Source organism: Sciurus carolinensis, chromosome 17 (assembly GCF_902686445.1).
Source record: "Sciurus carolinensis chromosome 17, mSciCar1.2, whole genome shotgun sequence".
NCBI lineage: Eukaryota > Metazoa > Chordata > Mammalia > Rodentia > Sciuridae > Sciurus > Sciurus carolinensis.
In genome coordinates this window covers 55,693,501-55,717,244 of record NC_062229.1, presented here as the reverse complement: position 1 = coordinate 55,717,244, position 23,744 = coordinate 55,693,501, and the positions used below count along the sequence as shown (strand labels likewise).

The following is a 23,744-nucleotide window of genomic DNA, read 5'->3' as shown; positions in this document are numbered from 1 at the left end:
AATAAACATGCAGATGGGTAGGGCTTACGGCTACCATGTGCATCCATCATGACACGTTTGCCCTAGCTTACTCCTCCTACGATGCTTAAAATGATTCTCTGGCACAGGAAGGGTGGGTATCATTATGCTTTCTTTTTTAAACAAACATTTTGAAATAACTGTACTTTAACATACAATTATAAAAAACATCTAGGTCCCCTTTAAGTGGTTTCTGCCAATTTTTTGTAACATTTTACCAAACTATAGTATAAAATTACAACTAAGATACTGACATTGATCAATGAAGATACGGAACACCCCATTGCCACAAGCATCACTGGTGTCCTTTTATAGCCAAATCCAGCTCCCTTGGTCCCCTCCCAATTCTGACCCCTGTCAATCACTAATCTGTTTTCCATTTCCTTGCTTCCTGGTACTGTGGATTGAACCCAGGGGTGCTCTACCACAGAGCTACATCCCCAAGCCTTTTTATTTTGAGAAAGGGTCTCATGAAGTGCCGAGTCTGGCCTTGAACTTGTGATCCCACTGCGTAAGTCTCTGCAAGTGCTGGGAATAGCACCAAGTTAATATGTTCTCCATTTCTATAGTGTTATCATTTCAAGAGTGTATATAGATGGAATCATACAATATGTATGAGGTTGACTTTTCTGACTCAGTGTAATTCCCTAGAGTCATCCAAGTTGTTGCCTGTCTCAATAGCAGCCCCCACCCCCAGTAAGATTCCATGGTATGAATGTTCTATTGTATTTATTCACATGTCTAAGAAACCAGTTTTTGTTTATTACAATAAAGCTGCTATGAATATTTGTGTACAAGTTTTTGTGTTAACATAGCATTCATTTCTCTGGGTTAAATGCCCAGGAGTAGTTATTGGGTCATTATGATAGCCGCAAGTTTAGTTTATTTATTTATTTTTTGTGTGTGATACTGGGGATCAAACCCAGGGCCTCCAACATGCAAGGCAAGTACTCTACCCCTGAGTCACACCCCCACCCCGTCCCACGTTTAGTTTAATAAGAAACTGGCAAACTGTTTCCCAGAGTGACGGTGCGACTTTACATTCCTATAAGCATTGCAAGAGGTGATCTAGTTTCTCCACATTCTTGCATTTGTTGCTACCACTACTTTTAATTTTAGCTATTCCGATAGGTGTTTGGTGACATTTTATTGTGTGTTTTTGTTGTTGGTGGGGATACTGGGGATTGAACCCAGGGGTACTTTGCCAGTGGGTTACATCCCTAGCCTGTTTTATTTTTTACTTTCAGACAGGATCTAAGTTGCTTAAGGACTTGCTAAGTTGTTGAGACTGGTCTGGAATGTGCAATCCTCCTGCCTCTGCCTCCTGAATTGCTGGAATTACAGTTGTGTGTCACTGCATCTGGTTCACTGTGGTTGGAATTTACATTTCCCTAATAGCTTATAATGTTGAATATATTTTCATGTGCAATTTTGCCATCTTTATATCTTCTTTAGTGAAATGCCCCGTCAGGTCTTTTGCCTCTTCTAATTAGATTTTTTTTTAAACTGTTGGGCTTTGAGAGTTCTCTACATATTTGAGATACTAGAACTTCGTTGGAAATAGGGTTTGAAAATATTTTCTCCCAGTCTGCAGCTTGTTCTTTTATCCTCTTAGTAATGTCCACTCAAGGCAAGAGCTTTAAATTTTCACCAGTTCTAATACATCGGTTTTTCTTTTTAGTCATCCATGCTTTTGGGGTCAAGTCCATGAACTCTTTGCTTAGCATTACCTCAGAAACTTAGGTTAATTTTTCTTTTGGTCTAATACACCAGCATTATTTGTTGAAAATGATAACTTTCCTCTGTTGAGGGATCTCACATTTTTTCAAGTATCAAGTGGGCATATTTGTGTGGGTCTGTTTCTGGAATTTTTATTCAGTACCATTTATTTGTCTGTTTCTCTGCTATTACCACACTGTTCTGGTTACTGTAGTTATATAAGAAGACCTTAAAACTGGGTAGAGCAGCTGGGTGCCGTGGCACGTGCCTATAATCCCCAGAACTTGGGAGGTTGAAGCAGGATTGCAAGTTTGAGGTCAGCCTCAGCAACTTAACAAGGCCCTAAGCAACTTAGTGAGATCCTGTCTCAAAATAAAAATAAAAAGGGCTGGGGACGTAGTTCAGTGGCAAAGCATACCTGGATTCAATCCTTAATACCCCCCAATTCCCACTAAAATTGCTTAGACCAATTCCTTCCACATTATGCTTCATAAAATTTAGAACAACCTTTTCTATGTCAACAAAAAAAGCTGCATGAGTTTTGATAAGAAATGTATAAAATCTACAGGTCAATTTAGGGACAATTAACATTTTTACTATGCTGAGTCCTTCAAAACACAAATGCAGTATTGCATTTACATATGCTGTGATGTTTTTTGTTGGCAGTTTGCAATTTTCAGCACACAGGTCAATCCTGTATATGTTAAGCTGATATCTAAATTTACTTTGCTTTGGAGTGATTATAGATACTGATTTTTAACTTTTTTCTACATTTATTAGTATATAGATACGCAATTGGTTTTTCTGTGTTTATCTCATATCCTGAGGCCTTACAAACTCAATTATTAGCTCTATGAGTGTGTACACATATAGTTATGTCATCTGAATGACTTCTTCACAAATCAGAAGGCATTTTCTTTCTTAGATCATGGCAGTGGCTGAAACGCCCAGTAATGTGCTGAACAGTAGTGCTAAGAATGGGTCTTGGTCTTATTCTTGATCTTAAAGGAAAAGCTCATGGTTTAGGATGTTAGCTCTACATTTTTGTAGGTGCTCTTTATCAAGATGAGACCATTCAGTTCTCCTAACTCAAGAGATTTTATCATGCTGGGTGTGGTGGCATACACTTGTAATCCCAGCAACTCAGAAGACCGAGACAGGAGGATCACAAATTCAAGGCCAGTCTCAGCAACTTACTGAGGTCTTAAGCAACTTAGCAAGACCCTATCTCAAAATAAAATATAAAAAGGGCTGGGGATGTGGCTTAGTGGTAAAGTGCACCCTGGGTTCAATCCCCTATACTTTAAAAAAAAAAGTTTTAATCATAAGTGTGCATTATATTTTGTCAAATAATTTTTTTTGCATAAAAATGATATTTATTTTATTTCTTAACTTATTGATGTGGTAGATTACATTAGTTGGTTTTCAACACTGGACTACATCTAGAATAAAGACCCTTTGGGCATCATATATGCTTATTTTTTATGTATTGCTGAATTTGACATGAATATTTGGCAAAGATTTCTTATGTCTAAGTTCATAAAAGAAATGATCTGTAGTTTTCTTTTCTTGTACCATCTTTGCCTTGTTTTGGTATCAGGGTAATAAAAACAGTTGACAAGTGTTCATTCCTTTTCTATTTTCTAGTAGAGACTGTAAAATTTATGTTAATTTTTCTTTTTAATTCTCTGATAAAACCACCTAAGTCTGGGAATTTCTTTTTCAGGAGCTTTTAATACATTTAAAAATTCAATTTCTTTAATGTTTCCAGCACTAATCCCATTATCTATTTTATCTTGTTTGAATTACATAGTTTGTGGTTTTTGAGGAATTGTTCTATTTCTTCTAAGTCACCAATTTTATGAGAGCACAGTTTGTAACATTTCCTTATTAGCCTTATGATACTTGAAGGACCTATAATATCTCCTGTTTCATTCCTGATTCTGGCAATCTGTGTTTTCTCTTTAGTTTTGCTAAAGGTTTGTTAATTTCATTGTCTTTTTTCTCTGTTCTCTTATTTTACCTGATTTACACCCAACCCTGTTAATTCCTTCCTTCCATTTGCTCTGAGTTAATTTTGCTCTTCTTTTCTTATTTCTTGAAGTGGGAATTCAGGAGGTCCTTAGCCAGTGCTACTTGAAGGGGTGAGAGAAGTTTCTCATGGTCAGGCTGCCTAAGGCCTCTAGGAGTGGAAGGGAGTCTCTAGTCTTCATAGATGAAGATCATTTCCCAGATCAGGCTGGTTGTGACATGATCCCCTTTGTCAGTCCCACTCTGTCCCCTTCATGAAAGGGAAGAACACTTCCCTGGTGCCCACTCATTTTTGGCAGGGCTTCTAATCCTTCCTGTCAGTTTTGACTGGCTCACCTAATACTGGCAGGAGTTCCACTCAAATGAGGGGAAAAATGAGTCTACCTGAATTTGTAGGTTGAGAGTCAAGAAACACCAGGTTCTCTTTTGTTCTGAAGGTTGCAAGACCTTCTCTGCTATGTTGTTCTGTCACTTCTGTGTCCCTCACCAGAGCATTTTCCTCTTTCCACCTTTTAGAGTTCTCCTCATTATCTTTTGTGTCATTTCCAGATTCTATAGATGTACTTAGCAGGGAGAAGTAGGAACAGACAAATCTATGTGATTTTGTTTGATTATAAGTCTCGCTTTGCATTTTTATGGTTGGAAAAAAGAGTCTAATGGAGAGACTAATTGACTTATTAATATAGCAAAAGGAAAATTTAGTCCTAGAACCATAACTGGAATTCAGATCTCCTCATTTGTGGATTATCTTGCCAGTACACACTCTTTGCCTAAATCTTAATACATTACACTTTACATAAGCATTTAAAAATTTTTTAATGCCCTATGAGCAGCTGGGATTACAGGCAGGTGCTGCTGCACCCAGGTTCAGTAGCATTAAAATTATTTTACAGAAATAAAGAGACAGTGGGCTTCAATTATGCTTGAAGAATAAAGCAAAACATAAAAGATGAAAGTCTATGAATAACTGAGTTAAAAATTGCACATTAAAAGGATAGCATAGGATATAGAACATATAAATGTGAGCACAAGAAATTTTAAATAAATTAAAATCTCAACTATCAATTGAACTCTATAAAGATATTATTAATGCACATCAATTTAGAAAATAACTGTTAATAAAGGTTGTTTAATGGCAAATTATTTGTTTCATCCTGAATTAAGGCCATTATTTCACAAAAGACTTCATGGCAAATTACAACTTTAAAAATTCCCTTCCTAAATAGACATAAAAGTTTAATTGGATTTTTCTATTGTTATTGCAGAGTGAATTAAAACACTAATATAGAGAGTGAGCAAATGGCTTTACTTTAATGGATGAAAATCATAAATGGGACTTTTACCCTACCTTGTTTACAAAGGGGGTTGGAGAGAAAACCTCCAATCACACTATATCTGTCCTAAACCTTAGGGACCTATGTCTGGTTATGGGTTCGGCAGGTGACAGCACTACCTGAAGGCAGCCTAGGATGATCAGCCTCAGACTTCAGACTACTGTGACTTCTTATTTTTACATTGACTCTCCTGTTTACAGACTTTCAAAGTACTACAAGTGTTTCAAACAGAATAAAAACACAAATGAGTAACAAGTCATTTTGGAGCATTTTACGTATATAAATCAACAAACTGACTCAACTTTGACATCTCAATGGAAAGAGCACAGAAATAGCATTGCTATTTGGAGTTAATTATTAAGCATTATCTACTGCAGGGTCTTTGTTATGCTCTTAGCAGTTAAAGCTTACTCCAACACAGAATAAAACACAGCAACGCTTTGAAAAGACTCCATATATGGCAATTCCATGCAATCACCTTTCTTTAAATGTGCCCCTTCCAACCTCAGCTAAGGAATACCCAAAACACCAACTCCAAATATGAGAGATTCATTTTCCCCTAACACACATATATATCTGAACATATCCATGAGATTTATAGTGGTAAGAAAAAGTTTAGGTTATATAATATATCAGGCTCAGAGACGAACATACAACTTTTTCTGGGTAAAACAGAGGCAATTAAGTACGTTTTCACATATTAAATTGAACTCTTAGGAAATAATTCCCATATTGAAAATCAAAACAAATCCATTGGAGCTGTCAAATTAAGACAAATCTTCACTTATTTTCTCTCTTTTTCCCTCAAAGAAATCCAATATAATTTAGAAATGCTTCTACACTTATACATTATCAAATAAACTGCCAAAAGAGAGCCAAACACTTTCAAAGGCATGTCTGCAGAAGAAATACAGATAAGGAAGCCATAACGATAGCTTAATGGGTAAAGGAAAGGATAAGAGTCACACTCAATTCTGCCAGAAGCAGACCTGTAGAGGTTCAGACACGCATCCAAGAATCAGCTCTGTCTGCCAACATATCAAATGCTCAATGCATGCAACTGGCAAGAAAGCCCAGGGAGCTGCCACTAAGCCTGTCACTGCCACTAGTGAGGAAAGACAGATAAGTTCACCAGATAGCTAAAACTGCAGAGACTGTTTCTAAACCAAAGCTAACAATTCTTACCTTAAGAGAACTTACACTCAAAGGCCCAACATAATCTACCAACAATTTACTTGCTGAGACATTCTCAAACTGTTTCCCCTAATTATACCACAGAAGATTTAGGCTCTGGCAATAAAGTATTATTTTGCTACAGCAAATAATGATGGCACCCTGTTATACAAATGGCTTTTCTTAAGATGAAAGTGAACTATTTAGTTAATGGATACCCAGTAACCATTAGTTCTAAAGCAGTTATGTGTATAGGCAAGTTATTGAGAAGTTGGGGGTAGTGTGACAGAACATTTGATTGTCTTTAGGTTGAACTAAGATCAAGTTGCAGATAATAATATCCAAAATCAAATGTTTCCTATGCTTTTCAAACAAAGGTTCTTCCCTTTGGAAAATGTGATAAATAATAATGACAAGAGTTATAGTACTCAGATTACTTGATATCGACAAAGTTAAAGCTGAGGGAAGAATTTTCTATTTCCTACAGAGTCACGTTTGAAGAACCAGCAATTTATTATGATTGAATGTTATACTTAGTTTTTCATCTTGAGTGGTGTAAGGCACATACAAGATCAAGAGAATTCAAATTCATTTGAAGACTTTGTCAAATCCCTGTAGACTTCCAGAGATGCAGTGAAATGTCACAAAACAGAGCTGGGAATCATTCTCATGCATATGTTGTCTTTTGATTCACTTATTATTTAGATCTGACCTACTTTCTAAAAGGATTTGGGGAGGCTGAAGATTTTCTCAGTATGGTGCCAAACAGAAAAGGGGGTCTAATAAAGCCTTTTGGTGGTGGTGATAAAAGTTATAATACTTCTAAAGATACTGAAAAAGATCTTCACCAGAAAACAAAAAACAAGAGAACTGGCTTTGAATATAGTCAAATACACTTTTATATTACTTTTATAATCAGAAGGGCCTTTCCTTCTAATTAAAATCGGAATGCTACAGCTATATAAACATAGCTTATCAGATCAATTACAAAGCAAATGCTTCTACCTTGATAGATTGTTTTCTTTAAGACAACAATAAGCCTGGTGGCACCCCCATGAACACCAAAAGGCTGGAAAAAAAGCAAGAAAGGGAGAGAGGATCTGGGGTAGGGGGTAGAACAAACATATACCCATACCCACACCCAGAAGAAAGGATATGGAGCCAAAGACCTACAGTCTTACAATCCCAACAGCAGATTTTGGTACAATGCAAACACTTGGGCAAGGAGATGCTATGGATCTACAAATAAGGTTGTAAACACAGTTCTGTTACCTTAGCAGCTTACCCTTTTTAGCCAAAAAAAAAAAAAAAAAACAAAAAACCCCTCATCTTAGAACACCACTGAACACTAATGTGGTGGAGAGAGCTCAATTTCTAAAATTTAAATGGTAGTATCTTATTTATTTAACAATAGTTAAGAGAGTTGGATAATTTTAATATGCTGTTCTGCAAGTTCTTTAGTTTATATTAAAATTTGGTAACCCCTCTCTAAATCAAATCAAGTCAGAAGATATTTACCAGAAATACTTTCACAGTTTTTTTTTTTTTTTTTCAACATTATAATCTCAGTAATAGGAATGACCACCAAAAATGTCTTGAGTATTAGGGAAGTAAATCCAACAACATTATGGTTGATCATTCCTACTTATCAAATTTTATTCTTAAATAATGGATAACCCCAAATAGAACTGTAAATAACACTATGGTTTTGCCCCAACTGTTAGGATTTATAGTCACAATCATTACAGGTACTCACTGCTCCTTCAGGCAGGGCTTCAGAAGCATATGCTATAAATGATTGTAGGTGTGACATAATGCTGGAAACATCAACCACCACATTTTATATATCAAAAGGGAGCGATAAAGGGTAAAAATCATGACTTTTGGCCTCCATGGAGTTGAATTCCAGTTTCTTAAGCTTTGGGAAATGAGACTGGCATATGGAATATGAAAAGTTGTGTGTGTATATATGTGTGTGTGTATGGGGGGGGCTTCGTTCCCTAACTTCTACCATCCTACACATTTTCCCACCAATTTACTAAGAGATCATCTAAATCAGAGTTGTAAGCACGAATGCCTACAAGGGTATAAAAGATCTTGGGCTGTGGTAGGACTAGAGAAAAGTCTGTACTCTCCAGAATCCTGGCTCTACTATTATTTGCAGAAAACAAGTGCTGTGTGGTCAAAAACCCAGGGGTGTGTGTGGCGGTGTGTGTGTGTGGGAGGGTGGGAGGGTGGGAGGGTGGGGAGAGAGAGAGCGAGCGAGAGATATCTCCCCTAATTTTTAAATGTTGGGAGCAAATGCTTACATTTTCTTTCTACTTAAAAAGCTGGATGCCTGGACATACTGACTTTATGAGTAATTTGGATCTATGTGGATTTCTCAGAACCTGAAGGGTTGAAGTTTATTCTGTCCACTCCAGAATTAGTGGTTATTTTGTATTTCAATTTTTCCACTCACAGTGAACTTCACAGTATAAAATCAAAGTGAAAAATTATATACATGTTAACACATTTCTGTCACATATACATATGTGGTTTCCTTTGTGAATTCTCCAAAAAAAAATTAAAAGTATTAAATATGTATATATATTAAATCATTTTTTAATTTTTAGCTGTAGATGGTCACAATACCTTTATTTATTTATTTTGCTTATTTATGTGGTGCTGAGGATTGAAACCAGTGCCCCACGAATGCAAGGTAAGCACTCTACCACTGAGCCACAATCCCAGTACCAAGTATTAAATATTTAAAATGATAATTATCTAAAAGGGATTAAATATGCATGTATGATTAGCTTATAAAATATTTACAATTAAGATAGTAAATAAAATAAAAGATAAAAATTGCTTTTATCTGATAACACTGCCTAAGGGGAAGAAGCTAGAGATTAGTGAACATAAAGAAAAGGAGCTACTTTGGAAATTTTGAAATACACATGGATTCAAAAAGATACCAAGAAGGTACTTGGTAGAGGCTCTGCGAGAATATTAAGTAGTGGACTACAAAGAGACAGAAAGTAATACTTATTTTTTAAATGTCTGACATCAGAGCATCATAGAGTCAACACTTTCAATATAAGTCACTGTATGTTCTCATGGTGTTTTTACCCCTTCAAACTACACATGTGGCAATATCAAGGCTTTTTTCTTATCTTGGTCCAGGAGGCTGCACTAACCCAGCTGCCACAGATCCTTTCTCCTTTACTGATTACAGGACCATACCAATGACAGCAGTGTTGCAGCTGATGGTAGAAGACTGCCTTTCTTTAGGCTACAAAAACAGCACTGTGCTGAACTGAAAGATCACAAAGGATGAACCCCAGAACTTTTCTTAGTGTTTATAAATTCCTCTTTCAGTTTGGAGGTAGAACTCACATTTTTTGACTTGACAAATTATAAACTAATCTTGCAAGGAAATTTCTTGCTCTGTGCTTTAAGTCTGAAGATTTGTTCCAAATGCCAACAACCACCTACCATCTCTACTGTTCTGAGTCTTGCCCTTGAACTGAGAAAGGACAAGCAGAGAGACGGAAAAGCACACACTACAGCATTTCTTCTACTAAAACTTTCCATTTGGCAGCTGTGTTTTCAACACTATGGAAATGAACTTCCCTACTTTTTCTAGTGATCTAATTTTAATTAAAAATGCTCTCCATCAAGAGACTGGTGCCCAATATAAAGGAAAAGTTATAAGTGAAGTGCAAACAAAGGGGTACTTCTCCCAGGCTTTTGCAGGTAAGTTTTTAAAATATTGAAGAGCAACAGAATTTTATTTTCAATTTTACTTGTTAGGTAACTTTAAAAATTTTATTTTGTTAAGCAGACTAAAAAGTAACATACTAGACTAGTTGCTATATGTTAATTCTTTCTTTAAGAAATTTCAGATTGTTTTACCTATAAATGATTATTTTCAAAGTGTTTTATACAAACTAAAAATCTGTTACAGTTTATAAGTGTCAAGGTGAAGTAAAATTCAGGAAATATTTGCGTTCTTTTGGAAAACCGAAAAGAACTTTGTTAAATTTTCCCAAAGTACTTTGGGATTATATAAAACATTTTAAAGTGAGAAAAGAGGCATTTGGTGGGAGATAACCTGTCTTCAAGTGCTGGGTAGAGGAAACCTGAAAAGTGTGTTAAAATTATTACCTTCTGGTAAAAAGACACCAAGTCTAACGTACATAAAATAAAATAATTGCTTTTCTCTTGGCTAAAATTACCATCACACACTTTCCTATGGACAGAATAAACCTAGGACTGAGAAGAGAAAAATCTAGACTTTATATTTTTTCTAACTTACGAGTAAGCTTTGCTGCTAAAAATGACAAAAGAAAAAAATATTAATATATTTACATCTCTAAGGCAGATCTGATTTTCACTATTACCAGGCTAATTGTTCTGATGAACAACTGATAACACTCAAAACGCAGATCTTTAATTATTAAATTTCACAGTTAATCCATGGTGGTTAAGAATGTATAGGTCTGTGCTTAATGTAGTAGCATATTTCAATAAAGAGTTGTGAGCAGAGTTCTAACACTGAGAGCTCCAATACACTTTAATGACTTCTATTTATGGTTTTCTAAGAAAATTACAATATAGCTATTATTACAGAGCTTGATGGTACCACAAACCCGTACCTTAACATTTTCAGTTAAACAGGTTATACTATAGATTGTCTAACTGTGAGAACGAAAAACAAAACAACAAAAAAACCCAGTTGTGTTTGCTTTTATTTTTTGTTTCACATACTAAGTTTTAGATTTTTAAAAAATTGCTCAAAATTTACCTTACAGAATATTCTTGGGGGCTTTTCATAATTGAGAAGTAAGTCATATACCAAAAAAAGTGAATTCCAGGTCACCACTTTTACTCTGAGAGGTGTCCAAAGATGTAGCAATCAAAGGACGCCTGATACTGGTCTTGGGGAAAAGCACCTTCTAGGAGAAACTTAGTGAGGAATGTTGCCTATAGCAGGTGCTCACCACCTTGCTGAAGAAACAGTAAATACAAACATAATTCTCTCACCAAAGAATGCCCAAAAGACTAGTTTCCTGTGAAGACAGGATGAGAAATATATAGATGCTGCATCTGCCTTTTTAGAGGCCATTCTCTATATAAAGAACTGTCCTAGTACTATTTATTGAATAGAATATGCCTCTCAGCATTTTCTTTAGATGTGATGAGAGAGATTTTAAACTATCAAAAACCAATTATTTTATTGTTTATGAGCCCATCCAGATGTATTTATGCCTGAGGATGTTTTTGTTAAATTGTGCTTTTCTACGAAACTTCTTATCATTTGAGTTTTAAATGTATAAACAAAAAGTGCTCCCTACTGGTTTCTTGTTTTTTAAAAAATGCATACATTTTATCTTTAATTGCAATATAAGTAAATTTTTTATTCCCAAATATTGCCTATCGTGCCTCCTTTTGCCTTTGTTTTGTTACAGTATTAGGGATCAAGCTCATGAGTTCATGCTAGGAATGTACTTTATCTCTGAGATACATCCCCAGTCCTTTTTATCTTTTAATTTTGGGACAGGATCTCTCTAAAATGCTGAGGCTGACCTCAAACTTCTGATCCTCTGGTCACAGTCTCCTGAGTAGCTGGAATTACAAGCTGCACCTGGCTTTTCCTTTAGCTTTATACTGTTGATGTGTCAATCATACTATACATGAGTTTTTGTCAACCTGCTCTATTGTTCTTTTGTAATTTCTACTTTCTGCGATTAATTTCTACTCATATTTATTTTCTTTATCTCTACTCAGATTTTTTTTTAACTTCTTAAATTCTTGGGTTGGATGGCTTAAGTATACCATTCCATAACATTAAATTCTCTCCTTTATCTGTCAATTACTAAGGTGGTCTGCTAAAATTTCCCGCTCTAATTAGGGATTGTCAACATTCAATTTATAATTGTGATATGTACAAGTTCAAAAAAATTTTTTTATCTTCTAGATTATTTATTCTTTTCATCTTCATGTGTTTAATATTTATCTCTATTGATGCTTTTTGTCAGTAATGATTACATCAGCCTTTTTTGGTTAACATTTGCCTGATATATCTCATTCTACCTGATACTTAAAACAAACCGCACATAGGCAAATTCTATGTTTATCCAATCTCGTTCTTTCAGTTGGCAAATTCAGTTCACTTTACGTCTATTCTAAGTGCTGATTTTCTTATTTCTGCCATTTTATTTTGGGGCTTCACTATGTTTCTCCTAGAAGGCGCTTTTCCCCAAGACCAATGTCAGGTGTCATTTGATTGCTACTTCTCTGGACACTTCCCAGAGTGAATGTAGTAATTTGGAATTCATTTTTCTGGCATACGGGGTAAAAGTTCAGATATCCTACCTTTGTTCTGTAGTCGTTAACAGCAATATTTTAATTTTATTATATTTGGGGGTACTGAGGATCAAACCCAGGTTCTTGCAGATGATAAGCACGTATTCCATCACTGAACTACACCCCCAATCCAGTTGCACATTGTTTTTTAATACCTCTACCAAAACTAGTCATTTTATTGTTTTATAGTCAATACTTATATTTATTTGCCACGTTTGCTTATTATTGTTTCTTATATCTCATTCCTTCTGTGTTCCATTTTCTTTCTGGACTATAACCCTTGGTACTACACTATTAAGATTAAATTAATTGAAGCTAAATAGATGCACAAAAGGAAATGCAATTTAAAACTGAGCTACTGCTGCACTAGCACTATTCCAAGAGCTCAATAGTCACACATGGCTAGTGCCCACTGCTGCAGACAGTGTTGCTTTAGAAGCTCTTATAGCCAGATCAGCTGGAAACAAATGCTCTGTTCTGTTGAAAAATGTCTATATTTTCTCAAATTTTTGATTTGTTGGTTGTTTTCTCCTCAGTCCTCTAGGAGTATGCTGTTAGTCTGACTGGTGCTCCTTTATAAATACACTATCTCAAGTAGACTTTGGTTGATTCTGTCTCTTTGCCTTTAATATTGTTCACCATAATGTGACAAGGTGTGTATTACCATGCTTTGGGTATTCCACTGCCTAAATCTGAGGTTTATTATTTTTACGGATTATGAAAAATTAAGTCATTAGCTCTTCAAATACTGCCTCTTTCAATTCTACTTTATCATTTTAAAATTCATAGCCATTAGGGCTGGGGCTGTAGCTCAGTGACAGAGCACTTACCTGGCATGTGTGAGGCACTAGGTCCTCAGCACCACATAAAAATAAAGGCATTCTGTCCATCTAAAACTACAATTTAAAAAAAAAAATTCATAGCCATTATATGTTAGATTTTAATTTTATCCTCTCTGTCTTACTTCCATTCTCTCCCTTGCCACCCTTGGGGATATACTGTGTATTTCGAGATTTTTCTTCTAGTTTACCAGTTTTCTTTAGCTGTTACTAATTAACTGTTGACTTCAAGTAGAGTTTATTTCAGTAATTAAAATTTTAATTTCTAGGGGCTGGGGAGATAGCTCAGTCAGTAGAGTGCTTGCCTTGCAAGCACAAGGCCCTGGGTTTGATTCCCAGCACCCAAAAAAAAAAAAAAAATTTTGTAATTTCTATAAGTTCTACTTAGCCATTTCTCATATGTTATTTTAAAGTAGCATTTGATCCTTGTATTTTTTATTTCCTTGTGCTTGTTTTTATAATCTATATTTGAGTTACATTCACTAAAGTCTGTAGCTGATCATTCCATTAACTAACATTTTTGTAAAGGGTTGTCTAATCCTGGTGTTTTTTAATATACTGCCTTTCATTCACTGGGAATTATTTCCTTGTACATTTAGTAATTCAGAATCATCAAGTATATCTTGTGATTCCTGAAAAACCTGGGTTAAGAACTGTGTCTTTTAAAAAGGTTTTACTTTGCTTCTTTGGGTATCCTACAGTACTTATCAACTTATGATTAATTTTATATATTAATTTCTTGCCCTAAGTAAGAAATTATACCAAGTGAACAGTATAACTTGAATCTCTAATTTGTATGAGAAAAAACTCACGGTTACAATTTTCAGGGAAGACATTTTCCTTCTTACCCATAATTCAGACTGAGATAAACTTGGCTGCCATCTCCCTAGATTGTGGGACGGATACTTCCCAATTAATTGCTAAGTAGCTCATTGGGAGATTTGGCTATATGCTGGTTTGTAGGTCTTAGTTCTCTCTCTACCTTATTGCACAATGGTGTCCTTATGTTACAGAGTGCTTTCATCCCCAAGAAGCCCATAATAGGGGGCAACTATTGTCAGCTTTTATGTCTATGATTTTAGTTTCACATTTTCACTTTCATGCCGGCCCCTACTCTTTTCAACTATGCTATGCATTTAATATTCTAGATTGCCTTTCTAAATGTCTGTAGGGGGAAGATATTGCTGGATAAGGACTGAGTATTTTTTTTGATGTGCCTGTCACAGAACTCCTACACTCTGTGGAGTGGTTTTATAATCCAGTTAGTTAGTAAGATGGATTGTAACTGCAAGTGAAAACAGAAGATCAGTAGATTGGTGGAAGTATGCAGATTTGCACATCAAAAGAACTTTGTAGCACCACGACCCATTAGGCAGAACTGCTTCTGTTCTGTTTTGTTGTTGTTGAGACAGGTTCTCACTATGTTGCCCCAGGCTGGCTACAAACTCACAAATGACTGCTAATACAAATGTGTGCTCCTGAGACCAACTTGGTTTTTTTTTTTTTTTTTTTTTTTTAAAACAACAACAACAAAAAAAAAAACATATTGGGGGCTAGAGATGTAGCTCTGTGGTAGAACTCTTGCCTAGCATGCAAGAAGGCCTGGGTTGGATTTCCAGTAAGCCCCACCCACAAAAAAAGTCTTCTGAAAGATTTTTCATGTTTAACAAACTTTTTCAACTTATCATGCATTCTTCAGGCTGCCTGGTAGTAAACCCTAAGACATTTGAAATATTTCTAAAGAGAGTGGGCTAGGGAGGTAGCTCAGTTGTAGAACACTTCCTGACCACGTATGAGGTCCTACATTTGATTCTCGGCACTGGAAAGAGACAGAAAGTGAGAGAGAAAGAGAAAGAGAGAGAGAGAGAGAGAGAGAGAGAGAGAGAGAGAGAGATACATAAAGAGTCCCTAGCTTGTCCACGGTACTAGTCAGAAGCATACTAGAGGCCTGGGTTATAAGACAACCTTGATAATATTAAGTTTGTATGATTATGACTATTTCACTAATAAGATCATCTGGCTTGAGTTTAGGATGGAGACAGACTTTGATATTCTGCATTTATAAGTTATTTGGCTGAAAGAATATTTTATATTCATGATGCCCTTTTAGGATAAGCAGGTCAGAGCACTGGCTTAAGTGATTTATTCTAGGTTACAGCCAGCAAAATGGCAAAGCCTAGAATAGAATTCTTGTCTGCAAACTAATCCATGCCAAAGAAGTGTTACCATGGAAAAACCACCCTCAGGAATACATTCTGCAGCTTTTCTATTTAGAAATCATTTATAAATTTCAAAAAGGAATGACTTAAATGAGAGGCATAAGAACTAATCCTAAGCTGGGCACAGTAGCACATACCTGTAATCCCAGTAACGTGGGAGACTGAGGCAGGAGGATCCCAAGTTCAAAGCCAGCCTCAGCAACTTAGCGAGACTTTGTCTCAAAATAAAAAATGGCTGGGGATGTAGTTCAGTGATAAAGTGCCCCTGGGTTTGATCTCTGGCACAAAAAACAAGAACAACTACAAAAAAAAAAAAAAAGAAAAAAAAAAAAGAAAAAACCAAAACAACCGCCCAAACCAAAATAACAACAACAAAAACTAACCAAAAGCTTTCCAAATGGTTGTTCAATTCACAACAAAGGGTATGTTAGAGAACAGATTCATGCTTTAGACTTCCACTGTCCAATGTGGTAGCTGCTAGTGCATGTAAATTGTATAAATTCAAGTGGATTAAATAAACTAAAAAAGATCTTCTCTCATTTATATTAGTAGCCACATTTCAGGCACTTAGTGCTCTGACACATGTGGCTGGTGATTACTACATTGAACAGTGCTGATATAGAAATTTTCTATCACTGCAGGACAGGACTGCTGTAGAAGGTGTACTGATGATGTAATTTCACTGCTGCAGTAGAGTAGAAAGAACACTGACTTTGAAGACAAACAGTCCTAGATTTGAGTTCTGTATCTCTCATTTATTACCTCTAACTCTAGAGCAAGTTTCTAAATGTCTCTAAGTTCTCTGTTTCCTCTGTCTGTAAGCTGGGAATCAGAAAGAAAGAGATGAGAACATTGCTCTGTCCTAGAGAATCTCCAACCTCCCCATTATTCACTGAAGTCCCAATGAAGCCTTTTGTGGCTGTCAAAAGGCCCTTGTTAAATAATGAGAATATAGTGTTCCTGAAAGATTTGAGAGACATCACCAAACCTAAACCCTTGGTTAATGAAAGCATTCTCTCTGTAAGATTTTACCTTTTTCTTGGGAGTGGAGTGGGTAGGTTATTTTTTTTATAAATAAAGAAAAACTAAATTAAACAAAGGAGGACTAACAATTAGAACTAGAAAAAGTTATAGTTCTTTGTTCTATTCCATTGACTCTAAAACTGGAATGAAAAAAAGCTGGATATGAAAGTGTAATTTGAATTAAATGGGTCAGGTGTCTTGGTGGTATTTCCCATAGGAGAATGACAAAAGAATAGCTACAGAATCAGGTATAATTACCCATATACACAACCAGATATTAACTAACTTTTTATTTAAAGAACAAATCCCTAAACAACTCAACAGCTAGCTGACATAAGTCTATTTTCCACTTTAAAGATGAGGTAGACAAAACACACACTTAAGAGAGGCCTTACAACTCTCCAAATCATTGCTTGCTGTCTTGTCGCATTTCCTGAATGTGGCTATTCCTTTAAATACTTTCCCTAATCGAATGACCTGGTTAAGTGGTTTTCATTCAACTAAAAAAAAATTTTTTTTTCCCCCCTGTTACTGGGAGTGAACCCTGAAGTGTTTTACCACTGAGCTATACCCCCGGTCCTTTTTATTTTCATTTCTATTTTTTGGTACCAGGGATTGAACCCAGCAGTCCAGTGGCATCCCCAGCCCGTTTTAAAAATTTTTAATTTTGAGACACGGTCTTGCTTAAGTTACTAGGGACTTGCTACACTGCTGAGGTTGACTTTGAACTCGTGATCCTCCTGCCTCAGTCTCCTGAGCTGCTGGGATTGCAGGTGTAAGCCATCATGTCCAGTCCTTTTTATATTTAGACAAGGTCTTGCCAAATTGCTTAGGGTCTCACTAAGTTGCTGAGGCTGGCCTCAAACTTGCAATCTGCCTGCCTCAGGCTTCTGAGTTGCTGGGATTACTGGCGTGCACCACTGCACTTGGTTAACTAAGCAGCCCTTTGTTCCTATCCCTTGTTAAAAATATTTCTAACATAAAATATATCAGGGGGCTGGGGTTGTGGCTCAGTGGTAAAGTGCTCACCTAGCACACATGAGGCCCTGGGTTCAATCCTCAGCACCACATAAAAAAATAAAATAAATCAGTTCAATTTTCACCCCAAGATTATTCTAATTAACATAATAATAAATACTTCTAATGATTTAAAGTCTCATTACAGCACATTGACCTCTGATATCATAATAGGGTTAGTATAGAATATTGACATTTTTGTTGATCCTAGATTACAGTCTAGATTTCTGCACTTTTCTTTCTTTCTTTTTTTATGGTGCTGGGGATTGAACCCAGGGCCTTGTGCATGCGAGGCAAGCATCTACCAACTGAGCTATATCCCCATCCCCCACGCTTTTCTTTCTTGAAAAGGAAAAGGCCACTCTAACTTTGCTGACCACATTAATCATTATTAGAGTCTGTAAAATGCCTGAAGACCATGGAATAGGAACCAGAAAAAGGGTGATAATTTTCATTCTCCAGCTGAATATCTCTCATGCATTTATGAGTTTCAGTTGACCTGCCTACCCTACACAGATTACTGTTTTTTACTGTTTTTTTTTTTTAAGTTGCAGAAGGACACAATACCTTTATTTTATTTATTTATTTTTATGTGCTTATGAGGATCAAACCCAGTGCTTCACATGTGCTAGGCAAGCACTCTACCAATGAGCTACAACCCCAGCCCCATGAAGCCCATACTTTCTTTGTGGAAAGAAGTGTTAGTATCTATTCCCATCTTGTCTTCCCCAACTGAGTTCTGTTGTTGCTCAGGAGCATGGGCAGCTAAGAGTTCAGTGCTAACAAAAACAAAGGACTTAAACTTATTTTCAAAAGACAAACAAAACAGAAGGTTAATAATAGTATAGCTAACTAAAATAACGTGCTATTATATACAAAAAAAGTGTTTACAATTTCAGAGTCAAGTGTAAAAGATCTGATCTTACCAAAAGACTCATTTATTTTAGTTTTATTTGTTCTAATAAGTTATACATGACGGCTAGAGACTCATTTATAGTCATAAAACAGTGTAGTCCACATTTTATATTATAATTTCAAACTCCCAAAATAATATACTCAAAATTAAAGTCACTGAATTAAATAAAAACAGATGTACTCACAGCTTGCATTTCTATACAGAAGAAATGGTTCATGAAGCTGAAATTCCAAATCTTTATTCACTGGTTCAACTAGATTATGCATATTCAGTCGATTTACAATGGTAAAACCATGGTAAGGTGAAGCTGATCTGAGATTTAATAGAAGAAAATCCATAGTTACCTTTTAAATTGCAGAAATGTTATCTACTCTTTATTTTCATTTCAAAAAAAGATGAATACCTTAGGACATTAGATAATATCAGCACTTATAACCATTAACAAAAAATTTAAGTCATTTTATATCCCACCTCTGCTCAGTTTTAGGATTTAGTTTCTCAGAATATAGGCTAAAGTCCCTACTAAGGTCAACAAGGCCCTACCTGATGCCCCCAACTCCCCACCCCATTTCAATCTCCTGTTCTCTTTCCTTGATTCCCTTGCTCCACTCTCACTAGGCGCTCCATGCTCCTTTCTTTGCAGGTGTGCTTCTACCTTTGTCTGGACCACTGCCACCAAATCACAGCTATCTCATCTCTAGAAAGCATTTGCTCAAATATTACCTTCTCAATGAAGCTTACCTGCACTACCATTTTCAGTGCTACCAATCCCAATATCTCTTACTCTTCCCTCTTCATCCATACTACTTATTTTTTATAGGTTTCCTCCTCCAACCAGAATGTAATCCATGCAAATGGGGATTTCTGTTTTATTATTTTTTTCGCAGATGTTTCCCAAAGATAGACACATAATAAGTTTGATAAATATTTGCTGGAAAAAGTATCGCTTATATTAAATATGGTACAGAATTGGCTATACTGACTATCCACCACTACAATAATAATTTTTCTTAACACCAAATAGGTCTTTACATAGTTTTTCTGAGTTAGATGGAAATGACCCGAATCCTACAATAAGAAATGTCTTAGTTCCCATAATGGGTGATTTAGTACACAATCCTTTGGACCCTCCTCACATGTATTTAATATTTCAACTGTTTCTCATTTATATCTCTGTGACATACATGGGGTAATAACAGAACTCTATTCTACACATTAGGAAACAAGCTTAGTGTGAATAACATCTATGCCCAGTCACACAAGTAATGTAAATGGGATTTTAGTTTTTTGGACTTTAAATGCAGGTTTCTTCTATACTAGGTGATTCCTGTAAAATGATATCTGATACAATTTTGTCCAAAGTACACAAAATGTGTTAAAAAAGCATCCCTGGGTTCAATCTTTGGTAAAACAAAACAAAACAAAAAAACTACGCAACAGAGATCAACCTCTCAAGTATATTACTTTATAGAACTAATTTATATATCATATCTCTTTCTCTCTCTCCTTTCCTCCCTCCCTCCCCCACCCCTTTCTCCTTCCCTCCCTGTGTGTGTGTGTGTGTGTGTGTGTGTGTGTGTATTTGGGCATATTATATGTCCTTTTTATGAGATGAAAGCAAGCATGTTTCAGATTCATTCATCACTGAAAAATGCTTTCTATTTTGTAATGATTATGCTAGGCTTCTAAATAAATTCTAGTTCTTTTTATTCTGAATCACAGGAAGGATGAGAGGAAATAGCTAGGTAAGGATTTCACAGCTAGGAGTGGATGAAAAATTGAAGGGAATAAGCAGAAGAGTTCCAAAGACAAACAGAAACAAACCATTTCACATGACACTGCTCACTACTATATTTTATTTACTTATTTGCAGTAATGAGAACTGGACCCAGGGCTTCATGCATACCGGGCAAGTACTCTACCACTGAGCTATCTTCCTAGTCCCTCATTGTTAAGATTTTTTGAAAAAAGCTTACCTTCGATATACAAATAAGGTCCCTTCTATATCAGTCTTCTCCTGTAATAGACAATGAGTTGATTAGTTTCTCAAAATCCAACCCCAAATAGTCCCAATGGAGAAGAAATGCTTTATGTTTAATATCAACATGTTTTATTTACTGTACTTTTGACCAGGCAAAGACTCCTTCTCACTCTACAAATTGCTATTACCAGTTTCTCATGTATCTATTCAATGTTACTGATAAGTATATGCAGTGTTTAAACCAGGAACATGTTTGTACTTCCAACATTTTTCCTTTTTAACTAGTAAAAGAGAAAATTGTAGAATTAACTTTTAACTTTTATTTTAAAGTTTATTAAAATTAACAGAAAAGAAATTTTTCTTACAGGATACTTTGTTTCATCACTGAGGGATTTTTGGTATATTTTTAAGAGTAACAAATTTTGTGGTTAGTTAAGAATCACTATCAAACAGTTTGTTATTTTTAGAACTTTGTTGAAGAATATGAATATTGAAACTACTCTGCATTAAGTACTTATTGTAGTTCTTACAAAGAATTTAAACAAGTGAAAACTGATTAAGAAAGCAACTGATTACCATCTTTTGCTGCAACAGAACATATTTACATTTTTTAAACAGTTACACTGTTTCTTTTTCAAAAATAAATAATCCTACTGGCCTGCAATTCATAGCCTAGATTGGATATAAGAATTTTAATGTAACCAACAAACTTTTAAAACTTTAATGTCAGTGCTATCAAACTGAATTTGTTAGAATACAAAATTAAATTATTGTCTTGATTTTTTTTCCAGGAGTATTGCCTTAGGTTAAATATCATAGTGAAACTTTTCCTTCCTAAGCATTGAGGCTTTTTCTTGCCTTTAAAGATGTTTTTAGTAGCTGGGTGTGATGGTGGTCACCTATAAACCCAGTGACCTGGGATACCCAGGCAGGAGGATCACAAGTTCAGTCAGTCTCAGCAACTTAGCTAGACCCTGTCTCAAAATTAAAAATAAAAAGGACCAGGGATTTGGCTCAGTGGTTAAGTGCCCCTGGGTTCAATCCCTAGTACAAGGAAAAGAAAAAAAAAGTTAAAAAGTTAGTATAAGAAACTGAAAATTGGGCTGGGGTTGTGGCTCAGTGGTAGAGCACACGCCTAGCACATGTGAGGCACTGGGTTTGATCCTCAGTACTAATAAAAATAAATAAATAAAGGAATTGTGTCCACCTACAACTTAAAAAAAAAAAAAAAATTAAGAAAAAAATCCCCTGATAATTGTCTCACAGTAAAAGAAAAACTGTCCCCAAAAACATTGTGCAAAGTTACAACTCACTATAAAAAAATAGAGAAAAAATTTTGGTTATCCACTATGTGCCATGATGCAAATAAGCAAAGAGCTTAATTTTCAATTCAGACCATTACAGCTTGTATTTCATATTTAAAACTCCAGTTTGAAATTCTAATGCATCTGTATATTGTAAAAAATGTATCAAGAGAATCTTCAAATGTGAATGCCACTGATGAATTCAATCCAACCAACATTTATGAGTTATAAGTGTAAAGCCTATAGCTGTAAGAATTAATTAATTAGGAAGGGTCAATTACAAGAAAACGGAAAAAATTATGTTATGTAAACAACTAATGAGGCTTCAAACAGGAGTTAACAAAAGTCAGTGAAGAGATTTAATACAACTTTTCGGACCTTCTCCGGTGCACAAAAAGCCAGTAAGTACTTAGTCTGAAGGTATTATTCAGAGGTGACATCACCGGTCTCCTTTCCCTGTAAAAGGCCTCCAGGGAATCCAATTAACACAGAAGCCAAGGGGCTTCTAAGTTGTTTGAAATCTTTTCCAAAATTCTGGAAATATACTGTAGTTCAATCAAAGCCGAACTCATTCACTCTAATTGGATTTCAAGTTTCAAATCCTAATGACCTCTGCGAAGGGGGCTCTCGTTTATGTCAGTTGGGAGGGGGGAGGGAAGGGGGTGTTCTTTCAGATTATGAGTATGGACTTTATCTAATAATCCTTGAAGCTTCAAACATAAGCCTTCAGGCACCTTCCTGTCCTACCGGTCTCATATCCCCTAATGCATCTGTAAAGAAGGCATGTCGCCCACGTCCTCAAACCTGACCCCAAGGGACTGATCCTGCTCCAATCCCCCCTCCATCATTTTTTTCCCTGAGATGTCTCGGGCCTACTTTTCTCGCTCTTATCGCCCACCCCGCGCGCTGCCGACACCCCTGAGGCCTTGGTCCCGCTCTTGGCCAGTTTCTGGCCTCGCCTCCGACGCCCTGGCCTCCTGCTTTGCCCACCCCTCCACCCCAAGCAGCTTGCGCTGTCCCTTTAAGAGGCGGCAGCGGTCGGTCTGGCGTCCTCTATGTACGAGCCTCACTCACCCACTGGTTGGCCTTGGGGCAGAACGTGTACAGAGCGACCTGGCCCGTGAGGTCTGCTATGCTGGTGATGTAGGGGTCGTGCTGCTTCAGGGCCGCCAGGCTCATCTCCTGCCCAGCTCGACTCAGCGACTCCATCTTGAATCCCAGAGCTGAGCCCCTCTAGCGGGGGCGGAGTAGCGAACAGGAAAGTGCCACGCAGTCAAAGTTCCCCCAGCTGCGTCAGTACTCTCAACTTCCGCCTCTCAGCTGTGCCTCGCGGTCGGGTGGTACGTCAGTTATTCTCTTCCGCCGCGTGCACAACTCCAGTTCCGAGTTCCGGTGTCGTTAGGTTCCAGAAACCCTACAGTCAGGAACCGCGACCACGGCTGCGCGGCAGAGCGGGTGGGCGGGAGTCACCGTGCTTGCTCTTCTAGAGCTAAAACATCTGGGTGCTGAGGGCTGTCTTCATGTTTCCAAGTTCCTGCCAGGAGAGGCTGGACACCAACGGGTGTCTGCGTAGGGGTCTCGCGGCAAGGGCAGGGGGCCACAGAATCAAACCACCGCTGTGGAAATGCTGGGCTTCATGGACCATTGAGAAAGCAAGAAGAGCGTGGAAAAGGGGCAATTCTGAAAACTAAGCCCTGATATCAGATCTTACTGCATTACCACCGTTAATAATTTGGTGATATCTGAAAGAAAATTTCAAAACAGCCAAACTAACCTGCCTGGAACCACAACAGCAGTCTTTCTCCATCCACTTTTACTC

At 36.6% G+C, this 23,744-nt stretch overlaps 1 protein-coding gene across 3 annotated transcripts in view; it reads right to left on the bottom strand.

Annotated features, from left to right (window-relative positions):
- Dcp1a (decapping mRNA 1A) overlaps nucleotides 1–23,168 on the bottom strand; it is a 63,135-nt gene extending 39,967 nt beyond the window's left edge. For all 3 annotated transcript variants that reach the window (XM_047530665.1, XM_047530666.1, XM_047530667.1), the window contains exons 1-3: nucleotides 23,000–23,168; nucleotides 20,617–20,657; nucleotides 18,825–18,952 (exon numbers count right to left, since the gene is read on the bottom strand). In XM_047530665.1, coding sequence (XP_047386621.1) covers nucleotides 18,825–18,952; nucleotides 20,617–20,657; nucleotides 23,000–23,134 — 304 coding nt within the window. In that variant the 5' untranslated portion in view covers nucleotides 23,135–23,168. The remainder of the gene's footprint in view (nucleotides 1–18,824; nucleotides 18,953–20,616; nucleotides 20,658–22,999) is intronic.
- Between the last annotated feature and the right edge of the window lie 576 nt (nucleotides 23,169–23,744).